The sequence below is a fragment of the Mytilus californianus genome, unplaced genomic scaffold (genome assembly GCF_021869535.1).
Source record: "Mytilus californianus isolate M0D057914Y unplaced genomic scaffold, xbMytCali1.0.p SCAF_6, whole genome shotgun sequence".
NCBI lineage: Eukaryota > Metazoa > Mollusca > Bivalvia > Mytilida > Mytilidae > Mytilus > Mytilus californianus.
In genome coordinates, this window is record NW_026262712.1 from 57740722 (window position 1) to 57763441 (window position 22720).

Here is a 22720-nt window from a genome sequence, read left to right on the forward strand (position 1 = left end):
CGCCAGTGAATTCTCTACTTTGGGGAACAGATATGGAATCGCACTGCCTCATGCGGAAACCACAAGTGAGTTTAGTTTTGCTTTGGATTGTTTTGTATAGTTTCATTTTGTATTCATCAGAGGGGACCACATGAGGAACGAACCAGGATAGTTTATGTAATACTATCTTTGCTGGATCTACCCTGCTGCTCTTAACACTGCGTTTGCATGCTTTTGAAGAGATACATGATACTTGTTGACAAGGGAGACCAGATCTGCATCGGCATACGCCGTGTCGTCGTTTTTCAGAAGTCGTCCTTCCACCAAAAGATAACTCTCAGCCGGATGAACAAACAAACTTGGGTTTCAATGTTGATTCTTATTTCAGAACCTGAAGTGTTTAAGGATGCTCCAGTTTGAGGTTCGTATTCATGGACTTGATATTCCTAAATACTTTCATCAAGTATATCATTCATTTATTTATAACGTTTGACGAAGCCATAAATGGTTGCAATACCACTGCTTGAAATGATGTTGTTTTAACGGGCTTGAGGAGTCTTTTTGCTCTTAGAGGATGAGATGATGTTATTCAAACGGGCTTGTTGATTAGGAGTCTTTTTTTTTTTGGTTTTCTACAAACCACATGATCCACATGATGAGTCTTTGTGGTAGAAGAGGTAAACACACGTCCAGCCAAATTAGCGATCGTGTCAAACAGACCCCTACCACCCACCACATTTATGTTTGTATCCTTTCTTAATGATTAACATTTTTTTATAGTTTACGATGGATCTCTTTATACTTCTTACTGTTCATTACACCACTGTTCCCAGCATGATTGAAAGCAATACACAGCTCTAATCGATCGAGGAGTTGGTTAAAATCTGAAGGTAGAAATATAGGTTGCAGTCCATAAACATACTTATGTTCGTTGTATATAGGTTTGACGATATTGTTCCATTTGAAACTCTTACTCGCTTTAGGAATTTTAGAAAGGACTGAATTTCCATGGTACATGGTGCCTGTGCTTTTTAAGATCTCGGCATTCTGATCCAAATCATCAGGCTCGTAAGTGTCTGGTACCTTCATCACCATGAGTTCCCATAAACCAGGAGTTCCTTTGTACATCACTCCATCGACAAAGATATCATTTTCATCAATCGTCACCGGTGAAATTCCGATGAAGATTCCATTGTCTTCAGAACGCAAACTAAAGGTGTGGTTGGCATGATGGGTCATACTGAGTTTTAAATACTCTTGTGCTAGAGTACCCACGTTAAGGATGTTTGCAGGTGGTTCGATAGGTAATGGAGTTGCGAGCTAAAAGGTTCTGGATCTGCAAACTCGGGAGGATCTTGAGGCAATGCAGGTAGTATTGCTGGGAGATCTTCAATCGTTTTAGTGATCTTAGAAGCCGTTTTTTCTTGTGCTTCTACGACGGGTTTAAAAAATTTGTTAATATCACGACTCAATCCTTGTTTACCCAATCGTTGTTGTAAGTTGCTAGCTTGAATGTTACGTTTCACATCGTGCAACTCCTTAGCAAGAGCTTCACGTTGTTTAGGATCGGTAATGCTAATGAACGTCATTTATTTAGAGCGTTGAACGTTGAACGCTCTTAAGCGTTGAACGTTTTTGAACGTTGTGCGTTGAACGTTGAACGCTGTTAAGCGTTGAACGTTGAACGTTGTTTAGCATTTAAATAGTTGTTGAAACAACGAAGGTAATGCATAGTTAAGAGCATTCTTTTTCTTAAAATTCAAGTGTCTGAGACATAGTTTTTTATTAGGTTGACATGGACGAGTGCATTGATGTCCTCTGATCGTCGTTGAAGTGCATTGTGGTTTTTGAGGTGGGTGTTTTGATTTGTGGAAAGTTTTACCTAACTTCCAACACTCAAAGTCATCACCATTACTAAATCGATTGTAGGTGTGTTCAACACCACATGTTAAACATTGTTTTACCCTGTCGTCAAACAGTACAAAGTTATGGTCACACACATCATCATTGTTTTTATTACTACTACTACTACTACTACTACTACTACTACTACCAAACACTTCAACGTAAGGTTTAAAATCTTCAGGTATATTATCCATTCGTTATTTGTTTATAGAACTCTTTTAATTTAAACTATATTTTCCATTTTCCTTAGGGCTAGTCAGATCGATGGTGACAAATCCGTAAGGCTCTTCCCAACAGTGATTACACAACGTCTTAAACTCCTCAAAGTAGATATCTGAGCAATGATCGCGATGAATGTGTTGAAGATTTTTAGCGTCTTGCGAAAATAAGCAGATAAAATTCTGTTTTCCCGAATCGTTTGACGTGGAAGTTTAAAGTAATTTTGACATAGGTAGAAACAATCGACGTTGTTATGTCGACCACGTACAAAGTAATCTTCACACTTGTTTTGTTTACTTAACATCAAATCATCAAACATCATTAAGTTTTTACGATGGGAATCCAGTTGTCGAGGGTCTGGTACATCGTCTCCTTGTTCATAAAAGAAGGCCTCGATACCACTAGGATGTTGAGGTGGGGGTAAGTCTTTTACAACATCGATTAAAGGGCATTTTCCTTTAACGGATAACAAAGATCGTATGTCTTTTTTGGTGTATCCCTTTTCCAATGCGTGTTGCAACAGTTGATAGATGGGTTGATGAAGTGATTTTCCAAACACGTGCAAGCAATCGGAATCTAACCAGTCCTCTTTAAGAAGAAAGTTGTTGAGTAATTTCGTCTTACTACAGTCTGACTTACCAATAATCAACCCTCGAATCGAACGCTGTGGAAGAAGGAAGTGATTCTTTCTGTTCACAGTCGTTTCATTGTATGAGATGTCTTCAACGTCCATTTATTTAAATAAATGACACTCTATTGTTTGAAATGTAAAAGGACTACAGAAACCAAAAGTCTCTTCGAAGAGACGACTAGCAGCGGACGACGACGAACAGGTGGAATCTGCGTCGTGTGTGGATCAAAGAAATCCCAGTTTGTAAGGTCTACTGGTAAGGGTTTTATGAACAAAAGCATTAACCATCTACCCGTAGAAATGCATCGTCCTGGACATCAGTTTACGGGTCCTTTACGTAATTCCGTGTGTGATAAAAATATGCTCTTACAATTAGACTCCATCCACCATCCAACCATGAGAGAGAAAACGGATCGTGGTATCGTTAAACCTCTCATCGGTACTAAAAGACGATTTGGTTTGGGACATAAAAAAAAAGTATCAATTAGCAGAAGAATTACATAAACCCGTTCGACGTCAATTCAAGAAAAGACGTGTGATCGCTGGAGGTGTGAATGAGATTTGGACTGCCAATCTCGTAGATATGAGTTCATTTTCTCGCGGTAACAAAGGATTTAAATTCATTCTAAGTATCATCGATGTGTTTTCTTAATACGGATGGCTCATACCTCTCAAAAACAAAAAAGGGTTGACGGTCAAAGATGCCTTTCAAGCGGTCTTCACATCATCATCACGACTTCCTTAAAAGTTATGGACAGATAAAGGTACCGAATTTTACAACAAAGAGGTGAAGGAGTTACTTCGAAAGCACAACATTAAACTGTACTCTACCGAGAATGAAGTAAAGTCGAGTGTCGTTGAACGTTGGAACCGTACCAATAAAGAAAAAATGTTTAAATACTTTTCGGCTAATTCTACGCGCACTTACATTGATGTGTTGGATGATCTCGTGCATCAGTACAATACGTCCAAACATAGATCCATTAAAATGACTCCTATCGCTGCAAGTCAAAAGGAACATGAAAACAATGTGAACTGGAACTTGTATGGTAACCTTCTTCCATTGAAACAGGGTAAATTTAACGTAGGGGATACAGTTCGAATCACTAAAAAAAAAGGCGTGTTTGAAAAAGGATACACCCTTGGGTGGACCGAAGAAGTCTTTACGGTGTCCTACGTGTTAAACACTCAACCTCAAACGTATCGTATCAAGGATTTGAATGACGAGGAAGTAAAAGGTTCCTTCTATGAGCCCGAACTTCAAAAGACGGATCAAGACATGTACCGCATCGAAAAGGTCCTACGAAAACGAACCAAGGGTGGTGTGAAAGAAGTCTTTGTTCAATGGAAAGGGTACACTAAGTCCTTTAATTCTTGGATCAAACAATCAGACATGCAACAAGAATGTGTAAGCTTTTTGTTCTTGAGTCCCAAGAAAAAAAAGGTTAACTCTCCCTCTTAAGCACGTTTCACCAATCGAAGGTACAATGTTTATTCTTAAATCGTTTATATCTTTCTTGTTTTTCTCTCCCATCGCCAACGAACGTTCCACCAATGTATCGATTCTTGACAAGGTAATACTTTGCATGAGTAACAAACGTTTTCACAATGCATCGATTTTTTGTTGTAAGATAGTTTTAAACTCATTTACTTTTCCATCGAATTCTTGTTGCAGTCTGGTTTCAAGCGTATCCACTTTCTTCTTAAGTTTTTTTATGGTTGCATCATATTCTTTTTCCATTTGTTTGATATCCGTTTTTACTTGCTCACACTTGGATTGTAATTCTAATTGTCTCGTATTGTATTTTACTTGCTGCATGACCCATTGTTTCGTTGCAGCAACCATACCGTGACTCGGAGATTTCAAGTTAGTCATACGATTGTCGTTCATGTTCAGATCTTTGAGAAAACTATTCCTATTGATGTCTTCATGTCCATACATTCCAAATTTGTCTGTCATTTTTATTTATATCATGATGGTAAAGGTTTAAACATCTGAGCTATGTCTTTACCAGATACCGAACCACTCACAGTTTTTCCCAGCAGGATGTTTCAATTGCATGAACATCCTTATACCATCCAAGTCTTCTTTGGTTTGCTCTTCCATCTAGTGTTACCTAGATTAAAAAATGAACTGGTATTCATTCCTACTTACATTCATACCAAGTCGTATGAAAAATACTCTTGGTTAGTCTTTTTACTGATTTTAATCCCTTATACTTCTTACAAAGGCACCTTTCAAGGGTTCCTCCTCTCTGTTCAACCCACTGCAAGCCCACACCCTTGTTTTGTACCCTTCCCTGGTTTTCAAGGTAAGTATACTACTCTTACTAAACTTACCATCTACTTCGTTCACTTCTACAATTTGGTAAATAACCCCGGTGGGAAGGTCTTTCAATTTTAAAATTTCTTCATTTTGTTCTTGTACCTTGTCTTCAAACGCATTAACACTCATAAATTCATTGTCAAAAGAAGCCATCATAATATAATACTGTATTACTCAACTCTTTATAGTTATTTTTTCAATTTCTATTACTACTTTCAAAATTCAACTCTTACTCCTATTCAAATTTTTACCTTACTTTCAAACATGTTAAAAAATTCAACTCTTACTCCTATTCAATTTTTTATCCAACATATTTAAAAATTGAACTCTTACTCCTATTCAAATTTTTACACAACATGTTAAAAAAATGTATCTCTTACTCCTATTCAAATTTTTACACAACATGTTAAAAAATGTTAAACATTTTTAAAATTTGAAAGTGCCGCTGAATCCCCTTTATCTAACTACTCAGAGAGTTAAAAATTAACAGATAGCCAGAATGGAGAAGAGAACAATTTTTGCCACGGTTAAAGAACTGTGAAGACTCAGGGTTTACTGGCTAATACTGGGCAATATGAAATACAGGCCTGGATCTTTAATAGGAGAAATTTAAAATTCAAAATATAAAAGATGTATGCTCACTTGTTTAAGACGCTCATCATATTGTATTAATTTGAGGAAGTATTGGTCTAGCAGCTATAACACGGGTGTCATTCGGTATATCTAGAAAAATAATCGTGAAAGAATAACTAACGGTGGTCAAGCCTTGCGATTGGATCGTTAAAGATCTAGTATCGGATCGTGAATGCAATTAAGTGTAATTCTACTTCAAAATCTGTGTAAAATCTGCTGTATTTTCAAAAGGTGGAACAAATCTGAAAAAAAAATATGTCTGTCAAAATAACTCAACTTCCTTAATAATACTGTGCACTACTTCAAAGAAAAAATGCAGAAAACACAAAAGGCAACACACGATCCAACGAGAATCATTAAGAAAAAAATCACGTTTTGTATCTATAATGGTCACATTCCAATATATCTTGATATATTTGAAACTTAATCTTTACTGTGTCAGATTGTCTAGTAAATAAAAGTATGCTATTAATTGAAAAAAATCATATTATTTTTGAAAAAGGTCTAAGTTTATTAATTTTTAATCAAAATTGATCGTGAAAGATCAGGCAAATCATTATATTGATCGTGAATGACAAGGCGTGACCAGGCTTAATGATCAGAAAAAAATATTTCTTTTACAAATTGATATACTTGTAATTGGTTGAAGCGTGTAATTACTTATTAAGAACGTAAATTGTTGCTTTTTTCTGTGAAATATAATCATATACATGTTTACATATTGACCTATATTTAGACCTGCTGTCATTTAAGAGGCAGTGCTAACTAGGAATCCAAGATAATAAGACCTCCAAGAGCGCAAATTGTTAAAAAGTAAATATCTTTGTATTTGTAATGATTAATTAATGCATCCACGAATGTGTGGAGCGACAGGAGTTCTGGTGGTCTTCATCTAGAAATATCTTAATGTGTACGTTTTTGTTTTTGTAAGGGTTATTTCAAAGAAGCTATATCATTTAATTTTACATACAGGTATATTGAAGATGTTCTTACCATTAACAATACAAGCTTTTCTGATTGGGTTCCAGTAATAGTCCTGAACTACAGATTACAGACACAACATGTACAGCTTCCTAAGCCTCATATTTAGACGTATATACCCCGAATTTTGACTTCAGCGGTCATCTCAATACCTGAATCTATGACAAACGAGATGATTTCAAATTTGAAATTATAAACCTTCCTCACCTTAGCAGCAATTTACCCTCTTCATCCGCGTATGGATTATACATTTCTCAATTCATACGATATTCAGGTGCTTGCAGCTGCTTCTCAGAATTTGTAAAACGTCATCAATGTCTGAGCAAAAAATTCATGAGCCAGGGTTTTGTGAAAGAATGTCTCGTCTTTTTTCTCAAAAAGTTAATTGGAACGTAGCAAGACCTAATAGATAAATATTCAGTGTCTACTTCACAAATAATACAGGATGGTCTTGAGTTATAGATTCTATAATATAGTGCTGCTGACTCTGTAGAATTTTATCTACTTTACAGTTTTAACTTCATTTGTCTTTGTACTAGTATGTTCCATTTGGTCGTATGACTCTTGACGTGGTTCGGTATATGCGCATCCAGCTTCCTAGTGTTTGGCTTTTGGCGTTTCTTATGTGAGTGAGTCAAGAGATGCTATTCGGGCACATGCGGTTTTTACAGTGTTGTTTTCATTTTTTATAGTACCCTTGTATTTATTTTTTACTTTTATTTATTTTATTGGGAAAGTGTATACTTGGCTATACTGACTGCATTATCAACTACAAAAACTTTTTTTGTTGGCGTCTTTGTTTGATTTAATTGTAAATATGTTTGGACGTTTAATTCAGTTGTGTTGAATGTCTGTGATGTATGTTTACAAAGTTTTGGGAGCTGGATCCCAGTAATGGCAACGTTCACCAACTATGTCTTTTTGTGTTGTTCACCCAATTTTGCAATATTACGGAACATAAAAAAAAAACTGTCATACAAGTGGGCGTTTTAGCTAGCTAGAAAACCTGGTTTAACACACCATTTTCTTAAGCTGTTACAAGTCAAGAATATGACCGCTGTTTTCCTGCGTTTTTTTTTAAACAATGTGTTTTTTTTCCAATTTTTACAAACTGAATCAACAAGGATCTACGTTTTATAGATATGACTGTGCATAAAAATTAATGGAAATTAGATGATAGAATCTGAACCTTTTTATACGACATAAAACTTATGCAGGACGGGTAGACGGACTTATATTATTATAAAGTAACTAGTCGGTGTGGTATTATCAAATAATTAGATCCAATGGCATTGAACCATCATAGCCCTATTCACAAACAAAAATGAAGCGGAATAAGTCATGCAAATCCAATCTTTTGCTATACCAATTACAAATATAAATTATCATGTTACCCTTTAAAGAATGATTTTATCGTTTTTGTGGAATTTTGCAATAACGAAAGAGCGGCAACAGATCTTTCACGATCTTTTTCACGATCATCAAAAAGTGGTACCCGATCTTTCACGATCCGTATATCAATTTTTTGAAAAAACATGCTAATATCAAGAGCCGCAGTATATGCATAAGTGCTAAATCAAGGTTCTTTTGTTCATACATACCTAAATATGATTATAAATTATTCAAACTACTCCTCTAATCTTTTTACCTAGATTTTGATCACTTTGATTTATATACCAATAAAAAAAACCAAATATTTGGCAGTTAAGTTAATAGTTAAATTAATGTAGACAGGAATTTAATCAATAGTTAAGGTAATTATCTATATTCTAATTGAGATATGTATGTCTTATACACGGCTGACATTCAGTATATCGAGAACAATGATCGTGAAAAAATACGTAACGGTGGTCAAGTATTGAGATTGGATCGTGAAAGACCTGGTATAGGACCGTGAATGAAATCTTATCGAGAGGACACATGCAAGGTCAATAACAAATCTAAATTTAATGAGTTATAAGACAAATTTCGGAAAAATAAAACTGTCTGTCAAAATGATTCAACATTATGATCAGTATCTGAGAAAAATCAAGTTTCAAAAGTACAACGTTTTTACAAAACTACAAAAGGCAAATTGCTCATCGACATTTTAATGACAAAAAAATGTAAACAAACATGATTTGTTTTCATATTTTGAATGCATCAACTACTTTTAAATAAAATATCGTTCCATATTACTGTTTTAAATGGTTTTTAAATTTATTTTGTTTAAGTTTAATCAGAAACGTTGAAAAATAGGAATATTTGTAAAAAAATTGATAAACATTTGCTTTCATATATTCGGCTTTGAGCATTCCTGGTGAAGGTAAATCATGAAAAGCCTTTCGGACGCATGACATTTATAAAGTGTTGTTTTCATTTTATAAATAAAATTTGTTTTGGAAAACCACATAAATTATGTTTGCTCAGATTAAAGAGTTTTGAATTTGTTCTAATTGTTTCAAGCCAGTCACTAATATATATAAGTTGACTGGAATCCTTTTGCTCCAATCGATAATTGAGATATATCATTTGCAAAAAGTATTAGGGAGATACCATTTGATTTTTATGGGGGGGCTAGGATGAAAAATTTTGTCCTGCATTTTTTTTTAGTTGTAATCTCTGTCCTGCCTTTCTATTTTTCACTCTATTCGGTCCTGCCTTTTTTTTTATTAGTTTATCCTGACTTTTTTTACATAAATTGTCATCATGCCTTTTTTTTGCCAAGTTGCTCATCCTGCCTTTTTTTTTTACTCAAAACTCCTGTCCTGCCTTTTTTTCAAATTTCATCCTAGCCCCCCCCCCCCCCCCCCCCCCCATAAAAAAATCAAATGGTAGCTCCCTTATATTGTAACGGTATCAAATACACAAGGATTCAAAATTCATTTGCAACAAATTACATGTCAGAGTATTTGTCAATTAACTATTTGTCCTTAATAAGTTTTAATAAGTTAAATACAATTAAAGATCAGATTTCCAATGTTGCCTGCGTTGCACATATACTTTAGCTGTCCAAGGGCAATAACCTGTAAAATAAATGTGGATAGTGTCCGCATGTGGACACAGATGATGCCCCTGTTTGCATAGCATATAGTTATTAAGGGACATAACTGAAGAACGGTAAAAGTGACGCTACCCAAATTTGAACTTGATCTGAGTTTTGTGGTAATAAGCATTGTGGCAATTTTTATGTTTATAAAGGAACATAACTCAAGAATGGTAGAAGTGTCGCCACCAAATTTCGTACTTAATCTGTATTATGTAGTAATAAGCATTGTGTATAAGTTTCATAACATTTGGTTGAGGTAAACTAAAGTTAGAAACTGGAAACAAAAAATTTGTACTTGATCTTAGTTTTGTGGTAATGAATATTGTGTGTAGGTTTCATAATGTTTGGTTGGGGCAAACTTAAGTTACAGAATGGAAACTAAAAATTTTGCAATCTTTCGATTTATAAAGGGGCATAACTCAATAATGGATTAAGTGACACTATCCAAATTCAACTTGATCTGTGTTCTATCAGTGGAAGTCAAAATTAAAGGTTGTATTGTATAAAGCATTGATTGTAGTTGATTCAACTATAATCATGGACAAAGGAAGATAACTCCAATTTAAAAAATTACTTGATATTTAGAAGAATATAAAAATTCAGCAATTTTTCCATTTGTAAAGGGGCATTACTCTAGAACGGTTAAAGTGACACCACCAAAATTCAAACGTGATCTGTGTTTTGTGGTAAAAAGCATTGTGTATAAGTTTCATAACATTTGGTTGAGGCAAACTAAAGTAAGAGAATGGAAACAAAAAAATTCAGCAATTTTTCCATTTGTATAGGGGCATAACTCTAGAACTGTAAGAGTGAAGCCACAAAAATTCAAACTTGATCTGTGTTTTGTGGTAATAAGCATTGTGTATAAGTTTCATAACATTTGCTTGAGGCAAACTAAATTTAGAGAACGGAAACCAATTTTGGGCCATACGGATGGCCGGACGTATGGATGTACGTACAGACGGACAAGGGTAAAACTTAATGCCCCCTCCACTACGGCGGGACATAAAAACTATATATACTTTAAATTTGTATTGTATTGTAATAAACACATTGAAATCTAATTGACAAAATTAGTTCTCCATGAATACTAATGAATCCATTGTAAACAAAATATAAAAATAAGATGTGGTAATACTGCCAATGAGGCAACTCTCCACCGATACCAAATGACACAAAAAATAAAAACTATAGGTCACCGTACAGCCTTCAACAATGAGTAAACCCCTTACCACATAGTCAGCTTTAAAAGACTGTTTATGAATTTCATATCCTTAGTATATTGTACTGCTTATAAAGTATCCTTTCCTTCGCTATTAAGTAGCCTACTTTCAAAGAATCAAATTCTCCTCAGGCTGTGGGATCAGTCTTAAAGTCTCAAACACAGAATCTAATTTGGTTTCAGATAACACACTACAAGAGAAGGATTACTGTAGTTAATTACAGAATAACAAAGTCTCGTCAATTAAATACTGATATCCTTGAGGATGGAAAGAAGAAAGAAAAGATAACGAGTAACAACTTTTAATATTAAGAGATCAACAAATTATATACACACCCATCTTGTTTCTATACAATTTGTGGTATTGAGATCAAAATGTTAATCCATTGATCTGTTGTTTATGATATTGCACTATAAAGTTAGACCAATGTTTTACTCAGCAATGATTATCGAATATTAACAGAGTCAATCAGATTTAAATTATAATCTTAAATTCATTGGAAAATTCATGACAGTAGATTTACTTTTACATGATTTGTATAATAAATTCAATTTTCCTTTATTGTAATCTTCAACTAAAAGTATCATAATTCATTGTGAATCATCTTCTGTAAACCTAACAACTGTTTTTTCACACAATATAGCACTGATGAATTAAAATTATCACAGTCAGGTAAAATTTCCACGTCTTTGGTCATCATAAAAAATTGTTGTGTCAATAAATCTGTTGAATCACGCTAATAATTCATCAATTTCCCTGAGAAGGTCGTCATCGTCAGCAGGTTCACATCCAGTCATATCTAAATCTTCTTTACTAAACTCCAACCATGAGTCATCACTAGTCTTCTTGGTAGGTGACCTGTAATATTAGCATAGTTAAATTTATAAAATGATATACTCTCCATTTAAATCAATGTAAAATTTGAATATATACTAACAATGACATATATAGATTTTAACATTTTAATGTTCAACTTTAAAAAAACCTTACCGGTTACCAATTCATTGTAATGGAACAAAATTCTAACTTGATCTATAACTTGTCATGGTGTAAACTACATAAAAATATCAAGTCAAAATCTTCAAGCATGACGAAAAAAACTGTTGAAAACTGATTATTTAAGTGAATTTTCTATGTCCAAAGACCATAACTGCACAAAATTATCAGACTGGAACAAAATTCCAACTTGATCTGTAACTTGTCATGATAAAACTATATACTGATTATCAAATCAATATCTTCAAGAATGACAAACAAACCTACCACTAAATTCTTCAAATAATTTACCACAGAAAAGGAAAAAAATCCAAAATGTCATTTTGTCTTTTAAAAGTCTTTTAAAAAATGAGTTATTTCCCTTTGAACAGAAATCTACTAATTAGTAAGTATTTCATCAAAAATTTAATTCTAGGGAAAGGGCTTTAACTGAACAAAGAGAAAAGCTTAAATCTTGAAAATTGAACTTGACCTGTAACTTGTCATGATAAATCAATAAACCAAATATTAAATCAATATCTTCAAGCACGAAGAAAAAAAGTCTGGAAAACTGATTTGCCGGACTGACAGACAGACACACAGAAGGAAGGAGTGCAAACCTAAAGTCCCCTTCGACTTCGTCAGTGGGGGACTAAAAACCATGTTAACTAATAAAATTGCAATGAAGAACTTTACACACACTTTAAAGTTCAACTGATGTAAAGCATTCTAGTGTAAAATTTGATTGATAACATTTGTTGTATGATTTCAAATATTCAATATTCAACTGAAGAGATGCAAAAATATACTTCAAACGCAATAAACATGTAACACTCTAACAAATCTTGATGGGAGGTTTATGGAGAAAAAATGCAAAATTCTGATTTAGGACCTCTGATAAAAGTTACAGGTTACGGCTGTTTCACAAACTACGCCTCTTTTGGGGAGATATATAATATTCATTGATATTTTGTCTGTTTACGTACTGGTTCCCAGATATGATCTCTATGTTTCATCTCATAGAGACATAACTTGGGAATGTTACCAGTATATTTATACATGGTTGCAGGGAATTTTGAATTCTGAGGGTCACCTAAAGTGAAGGTAGGGGTAGTACAGAACTTAAGTATAAGTTTAAACTCTTAGAAGTTCAGGGCATATAAATGTTGAAAATATGCCGCACAGCCCTATGTTTTGACCTTTGAATAAAATAGTAGTGCATATCAACTTTCCATTCTAGGATATAATTTTTCACGAAGAACTTCATAGTAAAAGTGGCACAGTTTTAGCTGTAAAGGGAGTTCCTATGGGAAATTGCATTGTCTATATTTACAGAAAAGCAACCTTTAAGAGTTGAGTGCTCAGAGACATGTATAACCCCAGCAAATTATATATATGCCTGTCCCAAGTCTGGAGTATGTACTTCAGTGGTTGTCATTGGTTGCTGTCTGTTATATTTGTTTTTCCGCTATAGATTTGTCATAAATCAGGCCATTTTTTTCTCCTTTGATTTGTTTTACATTTTGTCATTTTGTCATGCTGGGGCCTTTTATAAATGACTATACAATATGGGCTGTGCTCATTGTTGAAGGCCGTATTGCAATTATACCACATCTCATTATTTTATATTTGTAAAACTTAGTTGAATAAAATGTGACATCAATGAGGAGTTTGTTCAAACCTTTTTTTTTTTGCAAGACAATTACTTAACATGCCAATTCATATCATTGTTTATTTGGAAAATGTATTTAATAATTTATTTGTATGTAGTTGAGTTAATATTTTTGGTTTTGTATTACTATCAATTTTTCTTTATAAAAAAAACTTTTCAACTGGTTACAGTATCTTCACACCACTCTTTAAACTTTCAATTATTTGGATTTCATCTCTTATGAAGCAACAGAACTTACAATGACAACCTAAAATCTTGCATATAAACACTTGACAAAAAGATTGAAAAAGTCATGAAAAAGTGTATGTCATTTGGTCTCTGGTGGAGATTTGTCTCATATGCAATCATATCACATCTTCTTATCTTTATATCACAAATTAAATGTTCAACAAACAGATTGCACTGAGTGTAAAAAAAGATACTAAGCACGGCAGACAAGCGTTTAGTCTACAAAAGACTCATCATTGATCCCGAATTTTAATAAACTGCTTCGCTGAGCGCAGCTAGATACGCCCTCAGAGGTCCAACCCTGAACAGTTGGAGCAAAAATGGACACAATATTCAAGCTTGATTCAGGTCTGAATTTGGATTGTAATTAAATATTTGACATATTATAGGTTTCTGAATAAATGTAGTCAAAGAACTTGAAATTGGTTATATGAATTGAATTTATATTCAATTAAAGATTTCTTGCTGTTGTGCAATACTTAGTAAATTTGTTGTCAGACTATAAACAAATAAAGTTCAATTAATTCTCAATGTCATATTAGAAATTTATGAAAATAAAAAGGGAGCTTACATCAATAGATATAAACAATTCACCAAAGTTTCATGAGAATTGGTGACAGCATTTCTGAGTTATTATCTGAAAACTGAAAAATCACCCCTTTTTTTAATGAACAAAACCCCATAACTCAGAAATGTAAAATTTATAAAATTCTAAAGGGAGCTTACATCAATACATACAAACAATTCACCAAAGTTTAATAAGAATTACTGAAAGCATTTTTGAGTTTTTGTCAGAAAACTGGAAAATCCCCCCTTTTTTTATGAATAAAACACTGTAACTTGGAAACGTAAAATCTAAAATTTATAAAAATCGAAAGGGAGCTCATGTCAATAGATATAAACAATTCACCACAATTTCTTGCAAGTTGGTGAAAGCATTCTTGACTTATTGTCCGAAAACTGGAAAATCCCCCTTTTTTTAATGAATAAAACCCCCTAACTTGGAAACTTAAAATCTAAATTTTATAAAAAACGAAAGGGAGCTCACGTCAATAGATATAAACATATCACCAAAGTTTTATGCAAATTGGTTAAAGCATTTTTGAGTTAATGTCCGACATGTTGACGACGGACAGACGGACGGACGGACAACAGTATACCATAATACGTCCCGTAAACGGGCGTATAAAAAGGTTAAAAGGACAAATTAAATAGGAAGTTAAAGAGCATTGAGGGCCTAAAATTCCTAAAGGTTACAAAATCTTACATCTCAAGAAGGTCATCAGTATCCTCTTTGGAATTTTCAGGAACTGAAGTTGATAACAATTCTAAATGTTCTGTAGAACTATCAACTTGGTCAGACTGGGCTGGATTATCTGTGCTTTCTTGGAGAGTAAAGCTGAAAGTCTCCAACAAACCACTTTTTGTGTCTGGTACCTCTGTTTTAATTGGAGACTTCTTTGGTTCTGCTATTTCATTCAAAATGGTTTCTGTAAATAAAAGTTTTGAAAGAACTTTAGGAAGAGACAAAATATTCAAAATTTTTTAATGTTCTCCCCAGAGGCCATTAATTATTTCAAGAGCACTCCTTTTTTGATACCTGTCAAAGAGGTATTACTTATATTTAACTAATCTGAGAATTAAAATAAACAAAAATAATTTAAAAGTGATGCATTAATTAAGTGTTGTGCTTAGCATATGAGTGAATGAATCACTTTTGCAATGTCATAAGTTGAATATTTTTCTATATTTGAATTCTTGAATAAGTTTCTTTTTATTACATTGCCTTTTAATGTACTGTATATTCGTGAGTACCAATTATCGTGGATTAGGGAAAACATGCATTTTTCTGGATATTGGATTTCATGGTTTTGCCATAGTCTGCATATATTCCTATACATGTATAACATTTTGAATTTGTTGAACATTAAAATTAATGGTTCTCGAAATCCACAAAACTTGATATACAACAATTAATAATCATGCTGATGAATCCACAGTAGATAAATTAGAAAATATAAGGAACTATATCCTTTTCTATACTCTCTCACTTTGTTTTGATGCAACATCACTGACAACACACTGACAGGTGTATGATTTCAGAGTGAAATTACAGGATTTAATTCACGTGATATATCAGTTTTTTTAGAATGTGTCATTATTAATAGATTTCTTTCACATGTGTAATTATAGGATTTCTTCCACGTGTGTCATTATCACTTTTTCTTTGACTGGGAAAACACAGTATTTCATTGCAACCAATGTAATAAAACATTTATAAGTTAGATAAAATATTCTGGTTCATTTGTATGGGAACCATTGACTTAAAACCTTTGATTTTGTCATTTATCATTTTTTCACTGTGCAACAATTTAGAGATGGACATACTGACAATAACTATGAGACAGTAAGGACTATCTTTGAACAGACACAATATATATATAGATAAATATTTGGAACAAACTTTAAAAATGTCCATAGTCTAAAGAGTTGAAGAACAGATTAGTTTGCTTTATTGTCATCTTCAAATATCATTTACTAACAGAAAACTGTTTTAACCTCACTAGAATTAATAATATTCAGTATAACCTTAAGACTATGAGAGAAGGGGTTGTGTATAAGAAAAGGAGTTACCATTTTCCTTATCACTAAAACCAATAGGGGTAATTTTCTTTCTTTTAGACTTTTCTTCAGTTTTAGCCTTCTTTTCTCTTTGTTTCTCAAGTTTCTTCCTTTTCTCTTCCATTATCTGAGAATATGTCTTGATAGTTTCTGGCTCAGATTTCTGTAATTAAAATGCAAATGAGTCAATAATTTTACACTACATTAGAAATATCAAATCTGCAGTAGAAGCAAAAGAACTTAAACTTTATGCAAATTTATGTGCCTATTTGTACTTAAAAGATGACAGTCATTGAGGTTAAATAAATAATTTATATCTCCTTTATAAAAGGATGCTGAATGATATCTGAACCTTTCAATAAAGTGCATCCTTCTCTTTCAACAGAGTGCAAATATTGAAACCCTTACTGTGTGGAGGCCTTAATATTACGGCCTCTACCCAAAATACTGTTATATGGCTCCAATGGCTCTTTTAGAGGCCAGCTGAATGACATGCATTTTGAAATTGGTGCATGTTCTCTCAACCTCAGGCTATTTATTGTCATGTTACTGAGGTTTCAGGTGCAGTTTGAGCCCAAATATGAACTTCAAAAATTGAAATCGGGAAAACTGGTATTACTGGTATTACAGTGTTTGGCACACGCAATACAGAAGCCTAAAACTTCCAAAAAAGCGTAAAACCTTGGACATATAACTACTGATCAGGTTTATTAATGACATACCCTTAGGGAATGACTACTTCCTGCTGCAGGTCAAGGTGAAGCCAAAAATCGGGGGGAAATTCAGGATTTTATTGTGGAAGTGATCTTCTTTAGTCTGCCGTACCCAGATCAGTTTCACTCCAACTGAGCACTTTTGTGGTTAATATGTTCATTGGGATCTACTCTACATGCACAGTAGGATACATCTATCAGAATCCCTGTCTTCCAGGTCAAGAAATAGGACAAAAATCGTCAAAATTGAAGCTTTTTGCACCAGATGACAATTTTAAGGACAGCAAGAAATAATTGTTTGGCAATTGCAGAAAGGAGTGGCTGCAGGGAGCCTATAAAATAATTGGTAGGTCATTGTATTTTCCTGAAAGATACCATTAAGAGTCTTATAGAAGTTTTGAAAGTTATATTGTAGGCCATTTTGGTTTTCAAAAAGTGAATCTTAGACTCCTCCTTCCCCTACACATTCATCCTATTATTGAACACCCCTTACCTTTTCCTTATGTTTTTTGTGAGATTTTTTAGGTGGTGAAATACTGCTCTCATCATATTCTTCTTCATAGGAAGTCACTGAAAAATAAATCATAATCATGAACATAATTATCAAAATAGCATGGTAATAAAATGCTCCGCAGGGCGCAGCTTGATACAACCACAGAGGTCGAACCCTGAACAGTTGGGGCAAGTATGGACACAACATTCAAGCTTGATACAGCTTTGCATTTGGATTGTGATTAAATATTTGACACAGCATAGGTTTCTGACACAGAATGAATGTGGTCTAAGAACTTAAATATTTTAAATTGGACATTCACCTATTATGGTCCAATATCCAAAATCTAAATACATGGTTAGATTCAGCATATCAAAGAACCCCAAGAATTCAATTTTTGATGAAATCAAACAAAGTTTAATTTTGGACCCTTTTGACCTCAATGTGGACAAAGTTGATAACGGGGCCCAAAAATCAAAAATCTAAATACATGGTTAGATTCAGCATATCAAAGAACCCCATATATTCAATTTTTGTTGAAATCAAACAAAGTTTAATTTTGGACCCCGATTTGGACCAACTTGAAAACTGGGCCCATAATCAAAAATCTAAATACATGATTAGATTCAGCATATCAAAGAACCCTAAGAATTCAATTTTTGTTAAAATCAAACTAAGTTTAATTTAGGACCCTTTGGACCTTAATGTAGACCAATTTGAAAACGGAACCAAAAATTAAGAATCTAAATACACGGTTAGATTCGGCATATCAAAGAACCCCAATAATTCAATTTTTGATGAAATCAAACAAAGTTTAATTTTGGACCCTTTGGACCTCAATGTGGACCAATTTAAAAACGGGGCCCAAAATCCAAAAACTAAATACACGGTTAGATTCAGCATATTAAAGAACCCCAAGAATTCAAGAATAAAACCCCATTGAAATTGGTCAAGAAATAAGCAATTTATACGAAGTATCTTCTTTTGCACAATACTGTGCAATTAAATATTTCTTGCTATTGCTCAATCCCAGCTTTCCCTTTGTGGTATGGTACATTGCAGTACAATTTCAGAGAGATCCATACACTTGAACACAAGTTATTGTCTGGAAACTAGAAAAATGTGTTTTTTGGCCCCTTTTTGGCCCCAATTCCTAAACGTTTAGGGCAATTACCCCCAAACTCAAACCCAGCTTTCCCTTTGTGATATGGAACCTTGTAGTACAATTCAAGAAAGATCCATACACTTACACACAAGTTATTGTCATGAAAAATGCTTATTTTTTGCCCCTAATTCCTAAAATTTTGAGGCAATTACCCCCAAAATCAATCCCAGCATTCCTTTTGTGATATGGAACCTTGTGGTACAATGTCAGAGAGATCCATACACTAACACACAAGTTATGTCTGGAAGTTACAAAAATGCTTATTTTTGGCCCCTTTTTGGCCCCTTATTCCTTTACTGTTGGTACCATAACCCCCAAAATCAATCCCAACCTTCCTTTTGTGGTATTGAACCTTGTGGTAAAATTTCATAGAGATCCATTCACTAAAACTAAAGTTATAGTGCGAAAACCAATGTGTCTTCGGACGACGACGACGCCAACGTCATACCAATATACGACCACAAAAATTTTTTTGCGGTCGTATAAAAACAACAGCTTTAGATAAACTTAAATTAAACCAGACCTCGAAATATTCATACCAAATAACTTGGGCAAAAATAATTTTTACAGCCACATGTTGTCACTGAAAAACAAATCAAACACTAAAACACTTATATCAAATCATGACTGCTACAGACTACACATATAATATCTAAAGAACAAATCATCTTTCTTTTCAAGTGAAGTATTTTTAGTTTTCCCTTTTTTTTGGTGTACACATTACTCTGGATTCATTCATTTTTCATAGATATTTGATTTCATGGTTTTGCCAAAGTCTGCATACAAGCCTATACAAAATTTGTAATTCTTTGAACATTTAAACTTGTGGTTCACCTGTACCAACAAAATCCCCAAAAAATTGGTATCACACGAATAATAATAATTCCACAGAAGACCGTCTTTTTCATTTGTTAGTTAATTTTCATAATATATTTATTATTTGTTACTCATCTTACATGTGTCTAAGGCAAAAAAAATCTTAAATCCATTGTTCGTTTTACTTGAAGATCACAGTCTGATAAATATTTTGTATGTTTAAATACCTGTACGTTTACGAGCAGGAGGAACATACAATGCTCTTTCTATCTTTGGACCCTTTTTAGTTTCTATTTTGGACATTCCATGTTCAGCAGCCAAGGAATCATTACTGGAGGAATCAAACAGATCTACAAAAGTATCATATTATATTTATACAAAACTAATTTGAAATTTTTGTCATTTTCCCACTTTAAAGTCTTTTTTTCAAAATCTAAATACTATACAATGCTCCAATAAACCTTCTGTTCCATTTTTTCTTCAACCAAAGAAATTTCTTCCTTAAATTTTTTGAAGGTAAATATCATTATGACCTTTACAGGGATCCTGCAAAGGTCATCAAAACAGAAAGTAAAACAAATCGGTGTCACATCATTGAAAGCCAGTTCTTGATACATAATCTGTGTTTTAATCTGATTGGTGTTCTCTTCATACATTTATAGTTGTCTCCCATTTGTGTAATGTATCACTTTAACCTGTGCTTTTTGAAAGGTTTTTACTTAACAATACCAAACCAGGTTATTATCACATACCTATATTTGACTCTTTCTTTGTAGGTGCAACAGCTGCAATAGTTTCCGATACTCTGGAACTCCAGACGTTTAGTTTACCTCGACCCTTGTTAAGGGCCCCAGGTTCCTGAGTCACTTTTTTATCCTCAATGATTTTATTGATACGAGATAATGTACTTTTAATCTGACTTGTATTTTCATTTGAAGCTGATTGTACAGATTCCCTCGTCTCTTTTTGTCTATTTCCGTCTCGCGAACTGTCCTCGTCACCTAAGTTACGGACAATGACGATCTTTTTAAGATCACTGTCTGTAACACTTGTGTCACTAGCACTATCTCCAAGCCTGCTTTTAATTGACCCTTGGTTCCATCTTCGCTTTTTCAATACCTCTTTCTTAACCTGATCTTGTTGATCATTTTCAATTGTCCTTTTCATGGAAATTGTCCTTGGCTCTATGCTTATAGTGTCAGATTTTGAGGAAGAAACATTTGCACCAATGCCCAGACGACTTTTAATACCTCCAGTAGATAATTTTATAGTTCCTCTTGTCAAATTGTCAACTTTATCCTCAGGTTTTACTTTTTTCGTCTCCAGCCTAGATTTTACACTAGCTTTGATCAGTGATCTCTGAAGATTGTCAACTTTATCCTCAGGTTTTACTTTTTTCATCTCCAATCTAGATTTTACACTAGCTTTGATCAGTGATCTCTGAAGATTGGTAACTTTAGCTTCAGCAGAGTGACGAGACAGTTGTGGTTTAGCATGTTTAGTGCCTCTAACATCAGGTGTGTTTAGTTTACGTCCTAATCGGCTTTGAACACTGACTTTAGTTGCATCTACAAAGAATGAGATAGTTTAAACAGCTTTAGACTGGTAATGTTAAATCACATTCATACATGTAGATGTATATCAATTTTGTACCATTCATGTAAAACGTTGGCACATCAACTATTACAATGAGTGAAAAAAAGCAACAAAGACCAATATCTGCACTTTAAAAGTGCAAAAAAAGGTGTGTTGAGGGACGAGGATTACACTAGATTCCTGACCTATAAACTAAGTAGATCCTAAGGGCTGTTCCATTAAAACATACTTGGTACCCAGGGAAGGCACTTTAAAAATGGGGTAACCACCTATAGAGGCAACTTAAAATTTCACTTACATTTCCACTATGCAAAAACATAGATGACACCCACCCATATTTGAGATTTGGAAGTGCCTTCCCTGGGTCCTGTGTATGTTTTTATGGAACAGTCCTAAGAAGTGTGAAAAATAACTGGATTCAAAAGCAATTATAAATTAACATTTAGAAACCATTTTTTCTTAAATGTCTATGATTTCTATAAAATGGTTTCAAAAGTGAGATATCGCTAGAGTAAAAAGCAGGGTTAAAATTCCTATTACCGGGTACATGTTCTTGTTCTGAATATTCATTTAATTTGCTGCTGGACGTTAAACAGTCATCCATCATCATCATACTCTATGAAATTCTATAAATTGATTTTAACGACACTAAAAGATTCATATGAAACTCAAGAAGTTAATTATTGGGTACTTCTGTAATCAAGAGTTGACTTTATCATTCCTTACAGTTGTGGGTATTTGCAACTCCTTCTTTATATCAGATCAGCTTTTTAAAATAATGAAACGATTTTTAATAAAGTAATTTCTATTAAAATCTTATTTGTATATATTACAGTGTTCAAATAGAAAGCTTACATCTTGAAAATCTAAAATATGTGTTAATCGATCTGTTTTTATCTTCCTCAACTATATTAATTTATGAAGAGGGGGACCTCTCCGTGGCAGAGTGGTCTAGGTAGTTGAACTACTGTATCATTAGCCTGTCAACAATGAGGTTGTAACTTAACTGACTAGGTTTGTCAGTTTTCCTACGGAAGCTCGGTGGTTATCTCCTGCGCTCTGGCTTTCTCCACCAATAAAAATTGACAACCATGAAATAGCACAATAGTGCTGAAACTGGCATTAAACACCAATCAATCAATCAATATATTATGAAGACCTGTTTTTCAAGATATAAACAATGTTTACCTTTGCTTTTCTTTTCCTCTTCGTCCACAATAACTTTCCTTTTTCTTTTTACTTGTGAAGATGTCTGAATTATCTTTTTCTCTACATCTTCTATCAAATAAAAAGCAATACATTTATGTATATAAATACAGAAAAAAAACCTCAATGTGACGAAAATAACATGAATAAGAAGAGGTATTTAGTCAGTCCTTTTAAAATAAATGTGTTTGTTTTATTGAACTTTAAGTCAGAATAGTTATACTCTGTTGATTCCAAAGCTCTGTAAACTTGGGTTTATTTTTAATTCCCCTCGAAGAAAAAAAAGAATATAAACTAAACCTAGTGCGT

The 22720-nt window shown here is 33.6% G+C and overlaps 1 protein-coding gene across 2 annotated transcripts in view; it reads right to left on the reverse strand.

Annotated features, from left to right (window-relative positions):
• Positions 1–11212: 11212 nt before the first annotated feature.
• The window catches only part of LOC127706374 (zinc finger CCCH domain-containing protein 11A-like), a 28797-nt gene continuing 17289 nt past the window's right edge, over positions 11213–22720 (reverse strand). For both annotated transcript variants that reach the window (XM_052210953.1, XM_052210952.1), the window contains 7 exons: positions 22394–22483; positions 20362–21177; positions 19837–19959; positions 17629–17705; positions 16435–16585; positions 15068–15290; positions 11213–11783 (listed from right to left, as the gene is read on the reverse strand). In XM_052210953.1, coding sequence (XP_052066913.1) covers positions 11657–11783; positions 15068–15290; positions 16435–16585; positions 17629–17705; positions 19837–19959; positions 20362–21177; positions 22394–22483 — 1607 coding nt within the window. In that variant the 3' untranslated portion in view covers positions 11213–11656. The remainder of the gene's footprint in view (positions 11784–15067; positions 15291–16434; positions 16586–17628; positions 17706–19836; positions 19960–20361; positions 21178–22393; positions 22484–22720) is intronic.